Source organism: Arvicola amphibius, chromosome 3, assembly GCF_903992535.2.
Source record: "Arvicola amphibius chromosome 3, mArvAmp1.2, whole genome shotgun sequence".
In the NCBI taxonomy this organism is placed as follows: domain Eukaryota; kingdom Metazoa; phylum Chordata; class Mammalia; order Rodentia; family Cricetidae; genus Arvicola; species Arvicola amphibius.
In genome coordinates, this window is record NC_052049.1 from 138,057,565 (window position 1) to 138,082,057 (window position 24,493).

Below are 24,493 nucleotides of genomic sequence, written 5' to 3' on the forward strand. Positions count from 1 at the left end.
ACACGAGGACTGGGCATGGGCAGAATCCTGGCATGAAGACAGTGATTAGGAGGGGCAGGGTGAATGGAGATCTGGGCCTGGTGACTCTTCTCTACCCCTTCCCCTGGCACCTGTGAGAGCAACTTTGGGCACCATGGTGGCTCACTTCTAAAATGGGCTTCCCTGCTGCGTCTGTCAGTTTCTCTTTCTAGCACATGCAGCATGCAGTGTCCCTTAGCAGATGGCTCTCTGCTTTTGCTGCTCCAGAGCTCTGTGGCTTCTTCTATCCCCTAGTCCCTGACAGTTGCTAAGCATGGCTCCACTCCAGTGTCCCCCTCCCCGACCCCAGTCACGGTCTTGCACTGCAGCCCAGGCTACCTCAAGTTCTTGATCCTCTTCCCCTTGTCGCCCCATTTCTGGGTTTACAGCTGTGTAGAGTCAATCACCTCCATGCCTCCTGCATCCCCACTCCATGCTTCCATCATGGTTCTACACTATACCCTCAAGATCTGTCTCTGTTTAAGTGGTCTTATTTATTAACCTTTTAAAATTTTTATTTATTTTTATTTTACATGCATTGGTATCTTGACTGCATGTATGTCTGTATGAGGCTGTCAGAAGCCCTGGAGCTGGAGTTACAGTCTTTAGCTGTCAAGTGGGTGCTGGGAATTGAACCTGGGTCCTCTGGAAGAACAGTCAGTGCTTTTAACCCTGAGCCATCTCTCCAGCCCTCTGAACCTTTTCAGACATGCTCAGGATCATGAGATTGTGTGAGGCAGTAACAACCCACATAGTATTCAAAAAGATGCACAGATATCAGAGCACAGAGGGAGACAGATGTGTGTGTGTGTGGGACAGGCAGCAAAGGTGCATTAACAGAGTGTGGGTGTCACCCAGAAGACTGAATGGTCCCCATGAGCTTTGATCCATTTTCACTGAATTTAGCTCACCCTTTGTATTCTAGTCGGAGGGATATTGAATGTTTTCTTCACATTACCTAAACCTGGTGCAAGATTGTTGTGTGTTTACTCTCTGGCCTGAGGTAGACCATGCAACACCTTACGTAATTTACGTCTAGTTAGAAGCTGAGTTAAGCCACACAAAAGTAGTAATATTGCTTAATTAACAAGAGGTTTCTAAGGCTTGATCCGTAGGAGTCTCTTGGTCTAGAATGGCCTTGGGTTAAATATATACTATGGAGTGTTCAACACAGCTGGGGATGGTTTACCATATGGGTCCAAATAACTAGAAAGGAAAGTCAGCTAAATTAGAAAAGGATGAATCTCGACTCCATGAAATAGATGGTAATTAGCAACAGCACAGCCCTGGAGTTAGCGCTGGTGCCAATGAATCCAAGCAGCTTTGGCGTCTGCAGAGGGGAGGGCCCAGAGTTGCTCTATTACTGCCAGTTTGGATCTGAGCAGTATTTGTGTTCTCCGGAAGGGCGAGGGGCCCCCTCCTCGTGAGTGAGCCCAACTATAGAAGTGAGTTGCTGCACTTCTCTCTTATATTTTAAAATAGCACCACCTAAGTTTCCCAGCAAGGCTGCAGGACCACCCTCCTGTGCACTGGAGAGTGAGCCAGGACCGGTAATTTTGGTTTTGCTTGCACACCTGGAGGTGGATGCAAGCAGCTGAGTGTGGCAATTAAGCGAGTTTTTTCTCTGAGGGTGCCAGGAGGTATATTGACTGGGAGGCAGAACTTTTTACTTGCAAGATTGGGGGGATGAGGGGTGGGGTAAAGACTGAAGAAAACCCTGCCTCTGTGGGGAAGGCCTTTGGAACTCACTGGCCCAGGGCATCTCATTCTGCTAGCAGGGAGCCTGTCCACTCTCCCCTTTCTAGAGGCCTCCCTCTTGGGGTTGAGGGTCACTGCAAACCATCTCACAGCTGTCCTCAGAGGCAGATGAGGCCCCTGGTGAGTCTCAGATGTGCTAACTCCTGAGCACAGCTGTGCTCTCTGAGGGCATTGTCTGCATAGCTATGTAGGTACCAGGTGGCTGGAAAATTCAGGGGAAGGCATCCTCGGGGCCTTTCATCGCTGGCATCAGCCTCCATTGGCTGCCTCTCCTCGGCCCTTTCTTCTTTGTAAGAACTGCCCTTCTGTCCAGTGAGGAAATCTAAATACCAGTTTCACCCAGATACGGCAGAAGAAACCAGATTCTTATCTGGCATCTCATCTGCCGGTGACTTGAGTGAAGAGTGGGCCTGCTGGTTTCTGTGGCAGCTTCCCTGTTCCATGAGGTAACTGGAGTAGCAGGGCATAAAAAGGGTACCTTTTATGTTACTCCATTTATGATTAGATTCGTGTCTTTGTGTTTTCCTGCTGGATGTTACATGACATTTTAGAGACTACTAGATGATTTTCTGAGCACTAGAAGGGCTTTTTAAAATTTTTTATTTTTTTATTTTTTGGTTTTTCGAGACAGAGTTTCTCTGTGGCTTTGGAGCCTGTCCTGGAACTAACTCTTGTAGACCAGGCTGGTCTCGAACTCACAGAGATCCGCCTGCCTCTGCCTCCCGATTAAAGGCTGGGATTAAAGGCGTGCGCCACCACCGCCCGGCTAAAATTTTTTTTTTAAGTCAGGGTCTCTCGTACCTTGGCCTGACCTAGAACTTGCTATGTAGTCAAGGACGACTTTTAATTTCCAATCCTTCAGTTTCTACTTCGCAAGTGCTAGGGTTCCAGGTGTGCACCATAACACCCAGTTAGTGGCGCTAGGTTCCCAGCTCAGGACTTCATGTATGTTAGGCAAGCAGCCTACTTACTGAGCTACAGCCCCAGTCCTGGGTTCTGGATTATCAATGCACCCTTTGCCTATAATAAAGTAGACGCTTAGCTCAACTAGCTTGTCCTTTGTTGGAGGAGGCTGCTAGTTAGTTCACACAGAAACTATATTATTTAAATCACTGCTTGTCCCATTAGCTCTAGCTTCTTATTGGCTGACTCTTACATCTTAATTTAACCCATTTCCATTAATCTGTGCATCACCACATGACAGTGGCTTACTGGCAACGTTTCAGCATGTCTGTATCTGGCAGCGGCTCCATGGCTTTCTTTTTCGCCTTCTTCCTCCCAGCATTCAGTTTAGTTTTCCACGCCTACCTAAGTTCTGCCCTGCTCTGCTATAGGCTCAGAGCAGTTTCTTTATTTACCAATGATATTCACAGCATACGGAGGGGAATCCCACACAGTTCTTAAACTGTCCTCTTCCCACAACTATACCACACTGAAGAGGCCTGATGCTTCTCCGCCCCTACCCTGTGTATACATTTTCTCTCCTAGCTCTCAGGGAGCTTCCAGAGTTTACCTTGAAATGGTACTGTTAATCTCCTGGAAGCCATTAGCAACCATGGTCCTGTCTTCTCTCTGCCCTGTGTTTTTGTTGGTCAATGATTGAATCCAGGCCAGGGTTAGGTCTGCGTCAGAGAAGCCGAGGGAGAGCTTGCCTCCTGCCATTCTCTCAGTCTTTTTTGTGTTCTAGCAAATGATGTTTTATGATGGTCCCTACTTTATATCTGCAAACTCCAGGCATTGGGAGAGAAGCAGTGTGCTCCGGGTCATCAGGCCTGAGTCCCAGATACTGTCCCGGCTACCACCTCTATTGCTGCTGCTTCTGCAGAAGCCCCGTGTGTTAGTTATTTTCTCATATCTGGGTCAAATACACGACAAAAGCAGTTTAAGGGATGGAGGGTTTGTTTGGGCTCACAGTCGGAGAGCAGGGTACATCATGTCATGATGGGAGGCATGGCCGCAGGAACGGGAGGCGGCCGGCCACATCGCATCCACAGACTTCAAGTAGAGAGAGATGAATGTTGGTGCTCAACTCAGTCCATTTCACACAGTCCAGGACCCCAGTCCACAGGATGGTGCTGCCCACACTTACAGGGGGGCTTCCTACCTCTGTTAACCCTAGCTAGGCAGTTCTTCTCAGACATGCCTAGAAGTCTGTCTTGTAGGTGAACCTGGACACTGTCAAGTTGATAATTTTAATGTCACAGTACCCCTGGGTCCTCAGCCTAGTCCTCTCTGTGGCAGACTTCAGACTCTGTGTAAAGATGATTTCTCCTAAGCCTCAAAATACCAGGATATCCAGCAATCTGAGCTGTGGTCCCCCCACCCCCGCCCCCACCCCTGGAGACCTCGATAAGGCAATTTTCATTTTCTTTCCAACCAGACAGCTCCTGTCCCGAGGCCTCTTGAACCCTCATCAAACAAATGAGATCCCCTCTCTGTGCAGTCAGCGTGTCTCTGCTGCTGTGAGTCAGCATCCTGTCCCAAACGTTCTTGGTTCCTTGCCACGGACAGTGGAGACACGCATTTTCCATGGAATGCAGGAGTACAGAGCAGACTTGGGATTTCTACCCACAGAGGGGGAAGGGCGGGGTCAGGCATTGTGGGTTTGGATTCAGCCAACACTTGAAACGTGTTTTTTTTCCTTCTTTCTTTTTTTCTTTTTGGTTTTTCAGAGACAGGGTTTCTCTGTGTAGCTCTGGCTGTTCTGGAACTTGCTTTGTAGACCAGGCTAACCTTGAACTCACAGAGATTCTCCTGCCTCTGCCTCCCGGGTGCTGGGATTAAGGGCATGTGCCACCACTGCCCAGCTACTTTAATGCTTGAAAAATATGGTGGATAGTTGAAAAGACCCAAGCCCCCAAAGTCACCCCTTGAATCCAGCTGTCACTCATGACTTCTCAGAGCTGTCATTTAGCAAAGCACTTCCTTAGGAACAATTCTTCAATTGGAATACTGAAAAAATGTAGATGATTAGATTGGCTAACCATTTTCATCTAAGGAATGCACGTTTACCCTTACCCTGTGCCCGTTTGCTCACCTGGAGTCAAGTACATATATCTTGGGTCTTTGCCAGTCAGTCTTAGGCAACTTTAACTTCTAAGGTTTGAGTGTGTTTGATAAAGTTTAGGAAGATCACCCGAGTGGGGCTCAGCAGTTACAAATGCTCCCTGCCCTTGTAGGGAACCCAAGTTTGGCTCCTTCCCAAAGACTATACTGACTCTGGTTTGACTAACAGGATACAGGGCTGCCGGAAGAAATGCGAAGTGCTCTTTCGGTGGCTGAGAGCCGGGAGCGCAGTTTGCACAGCTATCTCTTTCTGGGTGTTATCTCTTGCCTGGGTTGTTTAGAGAAGAGGAAATATTTCCTTCCCAAAGATGGCTGTGACCCCTCTGCCTCATAGAAGTGGGCGATGGTGTAAGTGCAGCATGACAGTAGAGTTTCCCGTTCCCCAGCCTTGCTCAGTCACCTCTGTCAGTGAGCCCCAGAGAAGGGGTTATCCGGGAGTGGCAGGGGAAAATGCTGCTTCGGGGTCCCAGCTCCAAGAAAGTCCTAGTGAGCAGAGCTCTGGTGAGGACTGACGAGTTCTGTTGTTTGCTTTGATTGGCTGGCCGACTTACTAAACGTGAAGTCATGCCTTGGTGTGGTGTGCATGTGGAGGTCAGAAGACGACTCTGGAACCCAGTCCTCTCATCCCACAATGTGCATTGCTCCAAGTCTCAAATTCTGCTCATCGAGTTTGGCAGCAATTGCCTTTATCCACTGAGCCATATTGCTTGCTTGGGACTGAGTTTTTAGTAAGTGTTCTGGAATTTCTGTACTGGTCAGCCGAGGGTCACGTTCTGACCTCAGGGAGGCTTTGACTAAGTTGATCGCCATCCCTGATAACATCTAGGTAGAGGTAATGTTAGGTTCTCTCAGAGCTTCCGTGTGGAACTGCAGGTCTTCGTCCATTGTCCCCAGCTTGGGCAAATGCAGAGAGTATGACACACAGGAGCCAGCATTTCCACAGGTTACTGATGTAGAGCTGGGCTACAGTCTGAGCTTTGAACTCCTCATCTATCAAAGATAGATGTTTACTATATAAACATATATAAGGAAATATTTACTCTTCTCCTTATTCTCATTTCTTAACTGTCTGAAAGTCTTGATAGGTGACTTAGGCTGACTCCAAACCTGTGATCCTCCTGCATCAGCCTCTTAAATGCCAACATTATAGATCCATGCCAGATCATGCTCAGTGTCTTCTGAAGTGAGGTCACCAGTTGATTCTAGTTCAAGGACTGTGTGACATTCACTGTGTATTTCAGCACACCCCTCCACCAGATTTATGACCATTATGAATTTTACAAGTACATTTAATTACCTCACCCCTTGGATAATCACTGCTAAAACTTTGATAAATATGCTTCTAGATCCAGTCTTATACACAGATACATACTCTTTTTTGTTTTTGCCTTTTGAAACAGGGTTGTTCTGTGTAGCCCACACCGCTTTAAGTGTGTGGAAGCAGAGGCAAGCAGATCTCTTGGAATTTGCAGCCAGCTGGGTCTAAATAGAGAAACCCTGTCCCAAAAAGAAAAAAAAAAAAACAAGACAAAATTAAAAAAAATGAAGAACTAAATAAAAATCAGATTATACTGGGCCCACGGGTTTACAATCAGTGCTTTTGTTTGTATGTTGAGTATTTCCCCCAGATTAGCCAATACTTCTGTGCTGTAATTTTAAAAGACCACATGGTATTCCATGATATAGACAAAAGGATATTTAACCAGCCTCTTACTGGAATTACAAGGCTGACATCAGCATCCTTAGAACCGACCCAGGGTCTAGCAATAGGGTTACTGTGTTTACACTGACTCCTGCAACATCCAAGATGAAGTTAGAGACATTTGCTAATATGCTTATTTATTGCTGCAACTTCATTTTGAAATAAGTATATAAAATTTTTTTTTAAATGTATTATCACTTTTTAATGTGCACTAGTGTTTAGCCATGGGAAGTTTTGGTCCCCTGAAACTGTAGTTACAGACAGTTGTGAGCTGGGAGTTGAACTCAGGTCCTCTGAAAGAGCCAGTTAATGCTCCTAACCATTGAGCAATCTTTCCAGCCTCCATCTTTATTTTCCTACCCAGAAATGGTAACTTTCTAAGGCCAGGAAGCATCAGGATGTGTCCCCTGTCTGTCTGCTTATTGTTTTACCCACAAATATCATAGTTCGGGCTCCTGAGTGCTCCAGGACGCCCCTGACTTCCTGTAAGACAAGCCATGTGCAGTCTGGGGGTGACCTTGTGAGCTCAGAGGTTCCAAAATTACTTATCTAGTTATGGCAAAGACTTTTCCTTTTATTAAACAAAGTTCATAGTCGGGCAGGAGAGAGCCTTCTCCCCGCCTGAGTCCTCAAAACCAAGCTTTCCTGACTTAAATGACATATGAGGGACATTTCTGATATAAAATTGGAAACCTTCAGATACCACTAGGCATTTCTTATCTTTGTAAATACACATGTTCCAATTAAAATAGGTACTGAAACATTTGGGCGGTACTTCAAAACTCCCAATTTAGATTTAATTTAGATTAAAACACTTACTCTTTTTTAATACAGTTGTAAAATTGATTATTAAAGTCACCTATTGAAGACTGAATGCACAGGAGGTGTATTTTCCTTGTGAGACAATCTCGTCTTCAATAAGTGTGGCTCTATTAATCAATTAAGCTATTGAAAATATAACTGCCATATTAAGCCTGACTCGTTTGTCATGACAGCTGGGATAATTATAGAAATTATACCTAGCCATTTATACAGTTGTAATCTTGCAATAAATATAAATAATTGTCTCTATTAATTCATTTTGAAGGTTCTGTCTATTAATTCTCCAGCTAAGTGGCAATTTGGGCGCCTTCATTTAAAACCCTCCTAAATCTTTGTTGTTCGTTCCGTCTGGCTGCCAGAGCTTCACACACAAACCTCCCATGGTTGACTTCAGGAACCAATTCATGAACCAAATAGCTTTTAAAGTATAAATATTTAAAGGGTTGAGGGCAATGAGAGTGTCTGCATTGGGCCGGGAAGGGGGAAGAGCTGGTTCTGACTTCCTAGTATTGGGTGTGGAAAAACACACGCGGATTCACTGTAGAAAAGTTCCATAAGTAGGAGAGCGTGGTGGGTAACTGTTCACAATTGATTCTCCACAGGAGTGGACGAGGTCACCATTGTCAACATTCTGACTAACCGCAGCAATGCGCAGAGACAGGACATTGCCTTTGCCTACCAGAGAAGGACCAAGAAGGTACAGGAATCTTGGGGAAGGGGGCAGGCCTTGCTGAATTAATGTCCTCAGATGTTGCCTGTTCTGTTCTTAGTTACTGTGAGTGTGTGTCCCTTGTTTGTGTCATCCTGCATACCCTGGGATAGCGGGCTCTTGAGAGTCCTGGTCGTCATTCTCTTGTCTTTATCTTCCATCTTGGGTTACAGATGTGTGCAACCATGTCTGGCTCCTTTACATCCAGCACAGTCCTTACCTGCTGAGCCATTCCCCCATCCCTACCCCTGCCCAACATTCTTTCTGTGCATTGCGGCTCTTCTTTAACCAAAAAGAGCCTTCTAGAACTCTTGGATGTCCAAGGTTTCCCTCTTACATCCTTGTGAGGGTTGCTACTCACACAGGTACACTTAGGGAAGCTGGAACATAAAGGCAACACCCTAGCACACATGAGGGAGACTTTCTGAAATAGGCCTCAAGGAATACCGGCAATGGTACCGTTTGTCGAGGGCTGACTTTGCATTGGGGACTATGCTTAGTGCTTTGGATGGAGCGACTCGCTTTTTCACTGCTTCTTCATCAGATGTTGTGAGCTTAATTTTAGGATGGCTTCCTCCACTGGGCATTGATCTGAACAGGATCTTCTCACTTACACTGAAGGGAGATGACTCAGTGGGTGAAGTGCTTACCACATAAGCATGAGGACCCGAGTTCAATCCCCAGCATCCATGGAAAGAAAAACAAAGCTAAATACACTGGTTTGTGGTTGCAACCCCAGGGCTAGGGAGTCTAGACAGGAGGATTCTTGGGGCTCCCTGGACAATCAGTCTAACTGATTCAGACAGCAGCTCTGAGTTCAGTGAGAGACCCCATCTCAAAAATCAGATGAACCTCAATTGAGGAAAGAAAGAAACACCAACCTCTGACCTTCATGAATAAACACACATGTGCATATGAACATATGTGCATACACACAAATAAATAACATGCTTGGCATCTTCGAATCATTCCAGCAGTTGGGCTTGGCTGAAGTGCTGTGGCCCTTTCGCTGTCTTCAGCAGGCCTCACTCCTGCTAATTAAGGAGTCTTTGCGTGTTTTCTCTTTTGCTGGTCCACTAGTGGTTAAAAGCAGCTCCCACTTGTTCATCTTATTTGAGCAAGGTATTGGGAATTTTTAAAAAGCACATGCTTTTTAATTTTTAACTTTTTTTTTCTATGAAAGCTTTCCATTTTTTTTCCTCGGACGGTCCCATAAGAGTGACTTCATGTAACTCCCGTCCGACTTGAGGTTTCCACTTCCAGGCACAGTAGAGGTCACCTGAAAGGATGCCAGAAGAGACTGTGTGTTCCTCGAGTTGACATGACCACCAGGTCCTGGGAGTCACAGGTCAAGCCTTGCTGCAGCTCCCTCCTCCACACTCTGGAACAGTTGGAAAGGACATAGAAAGGAAAGCAGCTGGCTCCCTTCATCCCACAGGCATTAAAATTCTTCTTCCACTAGACTTGTATTAATCTTCAGTGAGGCGCAGAGGGGAGTGTTTTATGTCTCTAGCTTTCCCAGAGGATCTGAGAGCTGGGAGAGCCAGGCTCCTGTTGGAGCAGGAGGTCTACTGCCTTGGCCAGTGGGCGGTAACTGCGCATTCAGTGTGGTCCTGGAGCTGCGCAAGCACACGGAACTCGGTTTCTCGTTAGGTAGCAGAGAACACAGATCCTTCAGAGCCTGTTGGAGTCAAGGTGTTATCAGAGTCGAGAGGCAGGTCAGCAAAGCAAATACACAGGTATTGCCACGTGCTAGGTAGGGATGGCTTGCTGTCCTGATGACTCTTGGTGGCCCAGAATGAGAATCTGCCACAGAAAGATGCCACAGCTGCTTGAGGTTTTTCTGAAGGATGTCCTGGCAGTTTTTCAAATGCATTGTTTGTCAAGGGCTAGGCTAGAGCAGCAGTTCTCAACCTGTGGGTCACGATCCCTTGGGGGCAGGCAAATGGCCCTTTCAATAGGAGTTGCCTAAGACCATCAGAAAACATAGAGATTTACATTACGACTAGCAGTAGCAAGGTACAGTTATAAAGTAGCAAAGATAATTTTATGGTTGGGGGGATCACTACAACACGAGGAACTGTATTAAAGGGCTGCAACATTAGGAAGCTTGGGAACCCTGCTCTGGTTCTGGGCAGACTGTCCCTGCCCAGGTGGTAAGCCACAGATCCTGGCACAGTTTTGTTTGTGCCCGAGTCCTATATTGGACATTCGGAGCAATGCCAGTCAACATGGAAAAATCCAGTGGGTGCCCAGATGCCCACTGAGGTTGGCATAGAGATGGTGATGCGGAGTGTCAGGGGCAGACTAAGTTGTGATCACTTAACCTCAGGGTTTCCAATCTGGAAGGCTGGCGTTGTAATTGGTGTGTTGTTTTAGAAAGACCCTCCTACCTCCCATGCATGCTTAGGACATCAGAAGCCAGAGAAAGAAGGTGAATGGGCAGGTCCCCATGCTTAGGACATCAGAAGCCAGAGAAAGAAGGTGAATGGGCAGGTCCCCATGCTTAGGACATCAGAAGCCAGAGAAAGAAGGTGAATGGGCAGGTCCCCATGCTTAGGACATCAGAAGCCAGAGAAAGAAGGTGAATGGGCAGGTCCCCATGTATCCTCAGATCTACATCAAGTCTGACACTCTTTTTAAAAAAATATTTATTAATTTATATTTTATGTACATTGGTGCTTTGCCATGAGTGTTGGGCCTCCTGCAACTAGAATTACAGACAGTTGTAAGCTGCCATGTGGTTGCTGGGACTTGAACCCGGGTCCTCTGGAAGAGCAATCAGTGCTCTAAACCACTGAGCCATCTCCCCAGCCCAAGTCTGACACTCTTGACATGTGTGGGTTCTCCAAAGCAAGTACACATTATCTCTAGGGGCAGGGACAGGTGGATCCCCAGAAACTGTTGACCAGAGAGCTTGCTTACATGGCCAAGTTTCAGGCCAATGAGAAACCCTATCTCAAACAGAAAGTGGAAGGCACCTGAGGAGTGACATCTAAGCTTGTCCGGTGACCTTTACACACATGTGTGCCATCATACATGTACACATGAACACACACACGCCTACACACACGAGGAAACAATTGTTGTTCCAGTCAGTTCAGTTCAGCCAGTCAGTACATATAAGAGGTAAGGTGTCCAGTCTCCGAGCAGATGTGTGTAGGAGCCACGCTGAATTAAGGATCTGTCTACGTATGTAAGTGCTGCCTCGGACTTAATTCAAACCGTCTTTTCACAATGATAGGGGCACCCCTGAGAAATGATATTCAGCAGCGAGTCAAAGGAGACTCTAGGGGGCTGGAGCTCACATCAGATTCATTAGCAGCACCTGGAACAGGAGGAGTAGATGGCTCAATGTGAGGTGCAGTGTTTTAAACAGGGAATGCTCGGAGCCACTCCCTGCCCTGCTAGGCCATCTGGTTCCTTCTGCAAGGTGCAAGACTCCACCCTAGAGCAGCTCCACAAAGGCCTTCCTGGGATCTCAGCAGCCCTGGAGGGCTCTGCTCTTCTTTCTACCACACTTCTTTTCAGCTAGGCCTTGGCCCTGGAAAGTGCCCTGTCTCCCACAGGGTGTCCCCACCATACTGTGAAGCCTGCTGTTAGCTCTCTCTCGGCAACTCTTATGCTACATTGGTTTCTAGCCTGGATGTTACTAGGTTTTGTTACAATGTGGCTTCTGATCTCCTAGTCTGTTGAAGGGAGTGTCGGGAGGGAAGTTCTCTCCAGACCACAGGGTCCTCGAAGCCTCACAGCCTGCTTTTTAGACAGAGACATCTTATTTCTGTCTCGCTGGCTTTAAAGTGGCTATTGGTCGTAAGTGTAGCTCTTAAACACCCCTCTTTCTCAGGAGCTTCCGTCAGCGCTGAAGTCAGCCTTATCTGGCCACCTGGAGACGGTGATTTTGGGCCTATTGAAGACACCTGCCCAGTACGATGCCTCCGAACTGAAAGCCTCCATGAAGGTAAGCACGTGTAGGGTGGCATCTGCCAGCTCTCCCATTAGTGTATGTGGATTGCAGCTTTTTGAGTGTAATTAGGTGATTGTCAGTTGTGTTGAATTCTTATTTGAAGTCATTTCCCACCCACCCTCCAGTGCTATAAGTTGTCAGGATTTGAACCAAAAATATTTCAATTTCTCTCTCTCTCTCTCTTTTAAAGACTGCAAAGAAATTTCCTGATGCTGAGAAGCCAGTTAGCAGCTGCTCAGACTTGGCACCTGGGCGATTGGAATGCCTTTTGGGAAAAAACGGCTTCCTTGATTGCACTTCCTCTTTAAGGAGGATATGTGGGGTATTAAGGAGAAAGAAAAACAGCTTTTGTTTAGCAAAGCTTGCAGATTCTGCTCGTGCCCTCCTGGTGCTGCTTCCTCTGGCTTTCCCCAGTCCAGTCCTGGTTCAAAATTAAGATTTGGGCCCCAAATCAGCAACCTAATGCAGGCAGGGCTTGATTTCAGGCTGGAAATGGCACCTGGATTCAGTGGCAAGTTTTGGCAAGGCATAATATTGTTATCTAATATTTGATTTCGCAAAGTTATTTTGCAAATGGGATTTGAGGTTAAATTAGTAAATTCTAGTTTAGGCACATTATGGATTTTGTGCCCACCTGAGCTAGACAATATTACTTAAATGTAAGAGTTATATAAATGTCAGACACAGCAAAGCTCAGGACCCCTTTTCTCTGGATGCCTGGGACACGTTGGATAATCTGATGCTGCCCTCTGCTGGCACTGCTGAGTAAGGCATCTGTAGTGAGGGGAAGCCGAAGAGCACACACAGTTGTCATCCTTTCCCCAGGACACAGGGGTCCCAAGGACACGGAGGTGGGGTGGGATGAGGCTCCTTTACACACAGGGCATCACCACACCCCTAGACTTGATAGCACAGAGCCACTGTAGGACGTGTTAACTGTCTCTTTTCTTCAGTTCATCAACATAGCTCAAGTGGCTCTCAGTTTATTTGGGGATTTGCCTTGCCTGTCCTAGGTAGGCTGTCCTGCAGGGCAGCTGTCAGTAAGAATGGTACCATGTCAAACCAGGCACGGGCTGCATGCTAATAATCCCAGCACTCCAGAGATGGAGGCAGGGGGATCAGAAGTCCAAGGCAATTCTTGGTTGTGTGGGGAGTTTAAGGAAAAGAAAAGAAAGAGGGAGAGGGAAAGGGAGAGAGACGGTAAGTTTCATGTCAACAGTTTGACGAAAGTTGCATTCCTGAGGGCGCCCCATCTTTGGACCTTTGGGGTCGTGTGGGAGCCAGTCTTTCCCTGGCTTTCTTTAGCCATCAACGCTCGGACCAGTTCATCCTTACTTTTGTCAGGAATCCACTTCGTTGTGGTCCATGCGACTGGCCTGGTATCTATTATTAGGTGTTATTGACTTGAAGCCGACCTGTGTGAGCTGTCAGTCACTCCGCTAATCTAAGTAATTGAACCCAATGAAAGGTGCTTTAACTGTGCCATCTCTGACCTGATGCCAGCTTTTCCATTAGCTGTCCCGGCTGAGCAGCCCGTCTGAAATACACAAGTCTTGAAGTGACATTAACTAAAATGATGCTTTAAAAAAAAAAAAAAAAAAAGAAAGGAAAAGAAAAGAAAAAAAAATCTGTTTTCAGTTCTGGCAATACCAGTGGCTGTGTCTTGCCATATGTCACAGGAGAAGTTGCTCCTGTGATAAGGATTATGGGTAAGCTGGGGAAAGCTTGGGCCAAGTTTTAGGAAATGGCCAAGGTCACCTTTGAAAGTAGAGATAAAACTCTGTCAGACTCCTCCAATACGCGGTAACGAAAGGATGGACGCCTGATGCCCATCTCACTTCCTTTTGGTGTCAGAGCGCGGCAATTCTTCTGGCATGTGCACCAGAGCCAGTCCGCATCTCTGTCATCTTTGAGAGAAGCTGCCGCTCCCTGGACATCTTCAGATGCTGGGCGGTCACCTCAGAGTCCCCTTTCAGAGTACTGCTGTATAGGCTTTTTGCTGACCAGGGAGGAATTTGAGGTTTTGCTGGAACCTGTGAGAAATCCTGATTAAAAACTCTGGGAGAAGAGTCAAAGATTAGATTAAGACCAAAATTCCAAATTGACTATTAACCTGGCGCTTAGCTTAGATTATACAAGGCATAATTTTAAAGGGGGCATATAGACTCTAATAAGTTTAATTAATAGCTGACATACTTTTCATGTAGCTAAGTACCTTTCTTATTGTATTAACGCCTTATAATTGATTTACATTTTAAACAGCTGTAATCCTGCTTAGTTCAAAGAGGTACCTCTCTATTCGTGGAGACAAGTACTAGAGGACCCTGGTTAGTAAGTCCTAACTTTGATCAGGAAGTCAGCTTTGAAATACATGTTTCATTGAGTCCTTTCAAGTTCTCCGGTGCGCTCCGAAGTGTGTCTGTTAAACCTGAAGATCTCGCTCATTAGACTCCCGTTTCCTGATAAAGTTCTGGTGTCCAGGCTCATTTGACACCTTTGTCATTCCCCTTTCCGTCACTAAAATATCTGAAAAGTGCAAGCAAAAATGGAAGTCGCATGATACATTTTTTAACTTTGAGCCATTTTTCCATTTCAAAGAAGAGAGGCTAGTTTTTTTTTTTTTTTTCCCCTAACGGCACCCTTCTCTGCTAAGCAGATGTTCTAATCTATGGCTGCTGCCTGACAGTGACCATATACCATTTCTTGTTTGATGAAGACAACCATTTCCTGCTTATTAAAATAACGGTTGGCCGTGACAGAAACTAGCAAAGACAAATGGCCAGCAGGAGCCCACGGCTTCCCCTAGCGCGGAGGGATATCCAAGGCTGTCTCTTCTTGTTCATTTTTTTTTAAACATAGTTGAACATAGATGCACCACTTACACCATCCTGGGATCTGGTGATGTGACAGAAAAACGGCCTTATTTAGTAGAGTAGAACACAGACTGCTCTAGAGGGACGTAGCGGGGAGATGGGGAGATGGGGCTCACAGCCATCTGTCTGCAGCAGGCTGAGGGTGAGGGCGCTGCTCATGTCTGGGCTTCTTGCTTCCCAGGGCCTGGGGACCGATGAGGACTCCCTCATCGAGATCATCTGCTCCAGAACCAACCAGGAGCTGCAGGAGATTAACAGAGTGTATAAGGAAAGTGAGTAGCCTGTTCTGGGATCCATTCTCTTAGCCCAGTTGCTTCCCCCACCCCTGCTTCCCTCCCTCCCTCTCTCTCTCTCTCTCTCTCTCTCTCTCTCTGTGTGTGTGTGTGTGTGTGTGTGTGTGTGAGAGAGAGAGAGAGAGGGAGGGAGGGAGGAAGAGGAGAGAGGGAGAGAGAGGGAGGGAGAGAGAGAGAGAGGAGGGAGAGAGAGGGAGGGAGGGAGGGAGGGAGGGAGGGAGAGAGAGAGAGAGAGAGAGAGAGAGAGAGAGAGAGAGAGAGAGAGGCTAAGCCTGGTGCTCACCAATTAGACTGGGCTGGCAGGCCATTGAGTACCAGGGTTGCCTCTCTCTCTCTGCCTCCCCAGCACTGGGATTACAAGCACATGTGGCACACATTACACACCGGCATCCCAAAGCAGCTGATTCTGTCCTCCTGCTGTGAGGGAGCTGGAGGATAGAACTTGGTTCATCAGATGTGGATTTGATAGGATCTACTAAGCCTCTCACCAGCATCAGAAACTGTGTTTTAGTTGGAAAAGAGTTCGCTGATTAAAGAGAGCCTGAGGACCCCTGGCTTGGTTTTGACTTGTTTGTTGGCGCTGACAATCACCCTAACTCTGATCTCATGGGAATGAACATCCTTCTAGAGACTTTCTCCTCAGATGGGGACTCAGGAATAGGCTGTTTCCACACTAACACGACAATGCCCGCTTTTTGGAACCTGGTGGGTGAGAGATAGTTGGGGTTGGTGGTTGGCTGTACCAGTGGGAAGCATTAAGCCAAATGTGCTGTTTCCTCAGTGTACAAGACCGATCTGGAGAAGGACATCGTTTCTGACACATCCGGCGACTTCCGCAAGCTGATGGTCGCCCTTGCAAAGGTTGGTCTCTCAGTCTCTCCCTCCCCCACTTTGCTTCTTTCCATGGGGGCAGGTACAGCTCCTTCTTTACTGGGGAGGGAATTAACTAAATCCTCGTGCCTGCTCAGAAATTCTGTTGCGTCCCTCGCTGCAGAGCTGTCATTTTGTTAATAGGATTTCTTATCCTGCAGAACCGTGTGGACAACTGGACTCCCGGACTAGGGGAGGGGTGGGTAGCTCCCAAGCTCTGGCCTGGATTTCTGGGTTAACCCTCACTGAGTGACTTAAGGAAGGTCACTTTGCCTCTATTTGTGGCCACACCGACCCCGTTAAAGTGACCTTACTTCTATCACCTCTCACCTTTTCTGTGTGTGCAAATGTTTGCCTGTGTGGTGCTTTGGATTGTGTGTGGGCCTCTGTGTGCTCTTTGCTGATGCTGGCACACTAACGTGGATGTAAGGTATGTCTGCTATGAATCTCTGCTTCTGGCCAGCGTGCACCTGAACACCTGTCTGTCGAGGGGAGCGAGTTCTTCTCTCAGGCAAACGACTGGGGAGTGTCCTGCAGCCTGGCCCACTCCCATCTCCCTGGCAATGACAACTCCGTGGCTCTCCTGTCCTCATTTGTCCCTCTCTGGACACCATAGTCCCTGGGCCTTTTTAGAATCCACTTGCATCATTTTGCTTCCTTGCCCAAAGCCCGTTGCTGCCACACCCTTCCAGAAAGCCTCCCCTCCCACTCTTTATCCTGGGCATGTCCCCGTTCATCGCCATCACTGTGGTTCTGTCCTTTCGCTCGGCAACCACTCTGGGCAGTGCGTCACTCACCTGTCAGCCTATTCCACTTTGTCCTGTCTTGTGCAGAGTGCCCCCACCTGCCTCCGTACTGCTAGCCCTTATGTGGTTCAGCTCAGGTCCCATCCTGTTATCCCCAGACTCGGCACATTGCTCTCCACAAGAGTGTTCCCTTTGTCTGCATGTCACATCATCAAGGCACTCTCAGGACTGGGCACCCAGGGGTGGCTACCGATGGTGAGGCATAGTGTGCCCACCTCCTTCCCGGGCCATCTTGCTCTTCCTTGCCTTGTCTAGATTGCCATGAGAGAACCTGTAGGTGGTGTTTGTACACCTCACCTGAGTTGGAGAGGAAACACCATCTGCCATATAATGCACAAAGAGCTGGGTCTGACGTCTTCACTGTTCTACTGTAGGGCAGAAGAGCAGAGGATGGTTCGGTCATTGACTACGAACTGATTGACCAGGATGCCCGGGTATGTGCTGAGCCTCTTGGCTGAATTTTACATGACCTGTGTGTCTGGAAGGGGTTGTATCCCACATAACCATTTGTTTATGTACAATGAATAACCCTAAACTAATATTTATCTCTTCTCGGGTTCTCGGGGTCAGGCATGGGAACTGGACTGGCCAGATGTTTCTGGCTCAAGGTCTTTCCTGAGGCTGTAGACAAGATGTTGGTCGGGGCTAAGAGTCCCAAGAGTGTGGCTAGGTCAGAGGGATCTTCCCTGTGTGGCTCATGTGTGACTGACGGTTGGCAAGAGATGTCAGCATTTCCCTACACAGGCCTCCGTGGGGCTGCTTGAATGTCCTAACAGCCTAGCAGCTGGCTTGAGGGAATGATTCAAGAGGGATTCAGAAGCCCTCAGGCTTTTATGGCCCAGTCCCAAGGGTCATGAATGGCACTGTTGTCATACTCTGGTCATCGGAAGTGAGTCCATGAATCCAGCCCACAGCTGTAGGAGGGGTAATGTCCCCAGCCAGGGAGTAAGGGCCACTTCTAAACCTCAACCATCTGAGACTGTGAGTCTACTTTCTCGGAACCATACTTGCAATGCCAGTGTTAATTACCAGATCTGTACCTAGCTCCCTTTGGCTCATGTGGATTTTGAGTGTGTGCATGGGAGTGCTAGGTCCCGACAGTGAGCTAGCAGGGAAGATGGAGTAAGCACAAACGGGATAGGGAGGCTCCCTGCTCAGCTCGGCGGGGACAGGGGAAGGTGACAGAGGCCTGACCCTTCCTCATAAAGCTGATTTAGATAGCTGTGAACTAGGTGTGCCTCACTTAGAGGACCAACAGTTGGGTCATCTCGAAGCGTGTCATAAAAGCTACAGACAAAACCATGTGCCTCAGTTTTAAAATCCTATATAGTCTGCAGAATACGTCCAGTATGAGAGAGAGCTTTTTAGTAAGTGCTAGAAGTGGCCTTGCCATCTAGGGCAATAGCTCAGTGTGATCCCTAGAAGCCAGGAGTGAGCACACCGGTTCTAAGTAGTACATTGTGGGGAAGGGGACGGTCACACCCGCAGTGCGGGCTTGCATGCTCCCTTGTCACTCTTGAGCAATACTTGCTTGATGGTGTGTGGCTAACTTTTCCCCGTCACCTGCGTCTCTCACAGGACCTCTATGATGCCGGGGTGAAAAGGAAAGGAACTGATGTTCCCAAGTGGATCAGCATCATGACTGAGCGCAGTGTGTGCCACCTTCAGAAAGGTGGGTGCCGTGCCAGGGACACCTCAGTGCCTGGGGGCTCTCGGATGGCATGGGCAGAGGCTACACGGAGGCTTAGTGCTCCTGAAACAAGGCTTGTTCTCTATTTGGCTTCCCAGTTTCTTTTATGAAACTGTTTGGCCCCCTTTCTCGTTCTCTCTGTCCATAAATACATTCTATATTTGATGTGTTAGCTTGTTTTACCCTGTGCACATGTGCTCATGAGTGCATGTTCATATGGATGCACATGTGTGTGGAGTGCGTGTGGGAGCCAGAGGTAAACCTCGGATATCATACCTCAGGAGCCATTCTTCCTGCATTGTTTGTGAGTTTTCCTGGAGTTGAACACCAAGGCTACGCAGGCTGGAGATCCCCTGCCAGCTGCCGCCGCCTTCCCAGCCCTGAGATTGCAAGCATATACCACTATGCCTGACTTTTTTTTTTTTTAACATGGGCTTCAGGGGTTGTACACAGGTCCTCATGCTTTCAAGACAAGCATGTTGTGAACTGAGCCTTGCTTAGTCCCTTTCTTATTCGAGGGTCATTTGATCTTGCTATGTTTATTGAAGTAGAGGGCATGACTGTTTTTCATTACATCTAGACAGATGGGTTCCAGTCAGAGAGGATGGAGATGATTACGTTCTGTGGCCTAGGCAGAGCCATTAGGGATGGGAGCTAGACCTGGGTCCTTTAGCAAGACAGGGAGAGTTCACTTCTGCTCTACCAGAATGACCTCTAACCCCTGGCATGATGTTATGATCACCTTCAATTTTTTTTTTGGGGGGGGAGTTGTTTTTGTTTTGTTGTGTGTGTATGTGTGTTGCTTGGTTGTTTTCTTGTTGTTTGTCATGGTGTATAAATATGTAGTTCATAAGCCGGTCATCAGTGCAGCCTTGACTAGCACTTCTGATATTACTTATTGCTTTGTTTTCAGTGTTTGAAAGGTACAAGAACTATAGCCCTTATGACATGCTGGAGAGCATCAAGAAGGAGGTCAAAGGAGACCTGGAGAATGCCTTCCTGAACCTGGGTAAGCACGTGTGGCCTTTCCTCCTGGAAGAGAGGACAGAAAGAGGAGGAAAGAAGGGCCATCTTCTTACTTCAAGGGGACTTGGGCGGTGTCTTGGAGAGCTTTAGAGTTGACTGTAGACGTGAAGATGTACAACTGCAGACAGGCTCAGGTTGGCAGAGCAGAGGGTTGCCAGGGAGGGCTGGGTCAGCTGCAGGCTCAGGTTGGCAGAGCAGAGGGTTGCCAGGGAGGGCTGGGTCAGCTGCAGGCTCAGGTTGGCAGAGCAGAGGGTTGCCAGGGAGGGCTGGGTCAGCTGGAGGAGAGAGGGCTGTTACAGGCAAACTCACATGCGCACTGGGTCATCACTGGCCTCCACATCTCATGACTGGAAATGCCACAATGGTGTGCGCAGGATTCTGGGTTTCCCTTAGCCGTCTACATTCTGCATCTGCGTGACAGGCCACTCTGGTCAGTGTCTTGGAGCCAGGTCATCATCTCCCTCCTTGCAAGAGAGGCCAGCAGCCTCACTCACCCCCGACACTGTGCCTTCTCTCCACAGTCCAGTGCATACAGAACAAGCCTCTGTACTTTGCTGACCGGCTCTACGACTCCATGAAGGTAAGGGCGGCTGGCCCGGAGGCCCGTTTCCATTTGGCTCAAACTGAGTCTTCTTGACTAGTGTCTAGAGCAGTTGTTCTCAACCTTCCTAATGCTGTGACCTTTTAATAGAGTTCCTCATGTTATGGTGACCCCCGACTATAATTATTAACGTTGCTGCTTCATAGCTATAATAGTGCTTCTGTTGTGAATTAAAATGTAAACATCTGATATGCAGGATATCTGATATGCAAACCCCAAAAGGGGTCTTGACCCACAGGTTGAGACCCACTAATTTAGAGGAAGGGTCCAAGTATCTGACGGAAGCATGCTAATGCTGGGATTGTATATGGCAGGTGAGAAGGCCCCGATCCACTTTCTCCCAACTGTTTAAGTATGTGTGATGCAGCTCCAGAAGGAAGTGTCCCCGGTAGGAAAGGGTTAGGTGACCCAGGTGACCGTGGTGTCTGAGTCCTGCTGGGGCTTTCAGTGATGGCCTCCTGTTATCCCCAGGATAGAAACAAACAGGATGCGAGAGACCATGCACAGGTACTACACGACAGCTTGTCAGTTCCTCCCTTAAGTCCTGACAGGAACCCCTGCGAGGCTTCCGGTTTTTATATCTTCTTGATGAGAAAGGAAGCTGGAGCTCCTGGAGCCTCGGCTAGCATGCAGTCACATGGCAGACCTAGCTGTGTGTTCTTCCTGCATGAACTGCCCGGACCAGCCTGTCGTTCCTCACACCCTCATCCTGCCTCTAGTGCTGTGCTTTCCGGGCCTCTGCTTTCCCTCTCTGGAGCACCTCCCTTGTCCATGCGGCCCCTGTGTGGCTTCTCCTTGGTTGGTTTGGTTTGGTTTTGTCACCAGTAACTGTTTCCTAGCACAGGCTAGTCCGTGTATTCACGTAGAGTCACAAAAACAGCATGCTGACTCTCCCTCTCTGCGTCCCTAAGTGTCAGCAGCCCTTTGCTGCATGTGCAAACTCACAGGCTGGCCTTCGTAAGCACAGAGCTGACTTCTGTGCTGGCTGGAGGGATGGCTCAGCGGTTAAGAGCGCATATTGCTCCTCTGAAGACCTGAATTTAGTTCCTGGCATCTATTTCAAGCCATTCCCAGGCTCCTGTAATTTCAACTACAGGGGATCTGACACCCACTTCTGGCCTCTGTGTGCACCTACATGTACACATATGTGCTTCCCCCACCCCGTATACATACTTAGAAAGTTTAAAAGAAATCTTTAAAAATTCAAATGTGCTTTGAAATCCAAGATGCTCTTCGTCGTCAAGGGAACAGTTTCCTTTGTGTCTTTAGTCTTGTTACAGCACCAAGAAGCACATAAGAGAGGCCAGAGAGATGGCGAGAGCACCTTCTGCTCTTGTAGAGGAGCTGGATTGGCCCCCAGCACCATGCTGGGCAGCTCACAACCATCTGGGACTCCAGCTCCAGGGGAGCTGACACTCAAAAGAGGGTCCCCTCCAGAAGAAACCCCTGCACATACCACACACACACACACACACACACACACACACACACACACACATTTCAAAAATAGAAATCAATATAAAAAAAGAACAATCACGTAAGGACCAGAAAAAATGTGATAGATGCCGTTTATATAGTGCCATAACATTGTCAAGGGACTTAACTTGGGTGATCAATTTGACTTTCAGGGCAAGGGGACTCGCGACAAGGTCCTGATTAGAATCATGGTCTCCCGCAGTGAAGTGGACATGTTGAAGATCAGATCTGAATTCAAGAAGAAATATGGCAAATCCCTGTACTACTACATCCAGGTAAAGCCTGTGGCACTGGGCTGACTCCGCCAGGCATGGTGTGTGTGTGTGTGTGTGTGTGTGTGTGTGTGTGTGTGTGTGTGTGTCGGGGAGGTGTTAAAGAGAACAGTGGCAGAGTGGTAGAGACCCTGTAAGTGGAGGCCACTTGTTCATTTTTCCTGGCTGCCCAGACCTGAAATAATCACTCAGAAACTATATTATTTGCAATACTGTTTGGCTTAAGTGTATTTCTAGCTGGGTCTTTCATCTTAAATTAACCCACTCCTATTATTTTCCTGTTTTACCACGAGGCCCGTGACACCCCAAGGCTATGGCAGGCTGCCCGGAAGTCTGTTCTTTTGTTCTGACGCTGCCATTCTTTTCTCTTTCTGGCCACTCGTAGCAAGACACCAAGGGCGACTACCAGAAGGCCCTGCTATACCTGTGCGGCGGAGACGACTGAGGGACCAGCACAGTGGGTCACCCAGAAGTGGCCGTACTTCTGCCCCCACCCGATGTTCTAGAGAATCAGCTTTCCACTAGTGGACCTGGAGCTCCTCCCTGTGATGATGGCAACAGAGCCGCAGACCCGTCCCCCATCCTAGCTGCCTTAGCATAGCCTGGCTTTCCCTTCATTCTTTCCTTTATGCCAAAAAGACGAACATTCCAGGGAGTTGGCTGTACCGTCTGTGACAGGAGACCCTTCACCTCTTAAGTACTGTGTCGTGAATAAACCGTTTTTACTTTAGAAACAACTCCACTGCCTTTGCTTCCATGCCGTTGTTCAGAATTCAAACATGCTTGGGATTCGATTGTTCACTCAGGGAGGCTGCCCCTAGGGGAAGAAAGTTCTAGAACTGAGCTCTCTCCACCTGTAGGCACTAAAGGGAGAGTCAGAAATTATACACAGTTCAAAACTGAGTTCTTAGGCGAGGTCTCTAGCACTTACCTGGTTCTGCGTGTGCTTTTCCTTGGGGAAAACAACGTTGGTTTCCCACAGATCAGCACTGACAACGCACCAATGACATGATTCCATCCCAGGTTAACCTGGTGAACCACTGAGCTTCATTAGGGTTGCATAAGAGAACATGGGTCTCGACCCACATTACTGACAGAGGCTTCATCAGCGAGGCAAATGTCCCTCCCAGTATCAATTATTTGTCTTTTATATATCCTCAGGTGGGCATACACGTCCCCCCACACTCACCCAGCCTGGGGGTGGAGTCCACAAGCCTCTCCCTGCTGCCTGGTGTACTGCTACCAAGTAAAGCATCACAGATGCTGAGAGTTCAAGTGGGCAAAGGCCTAGCCATGTTTGGAAGACGGTGTCCTACAACACAGGTGTACCTGAGCCCTGGGTGTGATTCCTAGAACCACAATGAAGAAACAACCACCTCCGGTCGCTCTGTCTGTATTTCCAAAGCTTAGTACCCACTTCTGGTGGAAACAGGACATCTGTACGCTAATGGAAGCCTCTTTGGGGTCACTCCACACACCTATAGGTGAGAGGGCCAGGAGGGCAAGGTCCCCGTGAAGTAGTTGAAAGCCGGTCTCTGAGGTGGCCACAAACTGGGAAGAAGTCTGAGGTGGAGTGGGATATTCTGGGTTTTCTTTGGTTGTTGTGGTGGGTTTGTTTGTTTGGTTGGTTTTTGCTATTTTTGAAGGATTTGGTTTATGTTTAATTAGGTGTATGTGTGTTTCCCTGTGTGTGTAAGTGTGAGTGCAGGTGCCTGAAGAGGCCAGAAGAGGGCGTCAGCTCCCCTGGAACTGGAGTTTCAGGCTGTTGTGAGCCATCTCGGGTAGATGCTGGAAACTGAACTCAGGTCCTCAGCAAAAGCAGCACCTCCCCAACCCTCTCATCATTTGTTTGTTTGTTTATTTATTTTATAGTCTCTAGTAGTTCAGGAAGCCTCATGTGTTCTCAGACTCCCTCTGCCTCCAATTCCCAAGTGCTGGGATTACAGGTGTGTGCCACCATGCCTGCTGTATGCAATGCTGGGGATTGAACCCAGGGCTTCATACATGCTAGCAGGCACTCTCCTACTAAGCTGAATCCCCAGCCTGGATCCTATAACCAATGTTGCAAATATCATTGGAAGTCATTAGACTTATAAAAGTAAAGGCATCCAATGAGAGCCTTGAGAGTCTGCCTGACAGTAAGTTGGGGTGCAGCATGCATGCTTTTCCAGGAGGGCTAGGCTAGTCAGAGTAGATTGGGGGTACGTGGAAGAAGGCTATGTCTTTCTGGGGAGGACTGGGTAGATGATAGCAAGAAGGAAACATTTGGTCTGGATCCTAAAGTCTTTGGTGAGGTTTTACAGCTGGGAGGAGGCCCTCCACACAGATTCCAGTGGCTCATCCATTGATGGACAGGCCATTCATACAACTGGCAAAAGGCCCAACTGCAGCCCAATAAACGCTTCGCTTCTGTTGTCGCTTGATAAAGTCAATGCCACAAGAGACTGCGTGACAGAAGGGCAAGCTTTATTCAGATGGCCAAAGAATGGAAGAGCCGGAGCCTGTGCTGGCACAGCAGTCTCGGCTCTGAGGGATGGAGTTACA

General features: G+C 48.0%; 1 protein-coding gene across 2 annotated transcripts in view; it reads left to right on the forward strand.

Moving 5' to 3' along the window:
* Positions 1 to 22,686, forward strand: part of Anxa2 (annexin A2) — a 39,907-nt gene extending 17,221 nt beyond the window's left edge. For both annotated transcript variants that reach the window (XM_038324054.1, XM_038324055.1), the window contains exons 4-13: positions 7,969 to 8,063; positions 11,923 to 12,036; positions 15,097 to 15,187; positions 15,990 to 16,069; positions 17,259 to 17,318; positions 18,463 to 18,556; positions 19,488 to 19,583; positions 20,122 to 20,180; positions 21,830 to 21,952; positions 22,335 to 22,686. In XM_038324054.1, the coding sequence (XP_038179982.1) occupies positions 7,969 to 8,063; positions 11,923 to 12,036; positions 15,097 to 15,187; positions 15,990 to 16,069; positions 17,259 to 17,318; positions 18,463 to 18,556; positions 19,488 to 19,583; positions 20,122 to 20,180; positions 21,830 to 21,952; positions 22,335 to 22,394 (872 nt within the window). In that variant the 3' untranslated portion in view covers positions 22,395 to 22,686. The remainder of the gene's footprint in view (positions 1 to 7,968; positions 8,064 to 11,922; positions 12,037 to 15,096; positions 15,188 to 15,989; positions 16,070 to 17,258; positions 17,319 to 18,462; positions 18,557 to 19,487; positions 19,584 to 20,121; positions 20,181 to 21,829; positions 21,953 to 22,334) is intronic.
* The last annotated feature ends 1,807 nt before the right edge of the window (positions 22,687 to 24,493 follow it).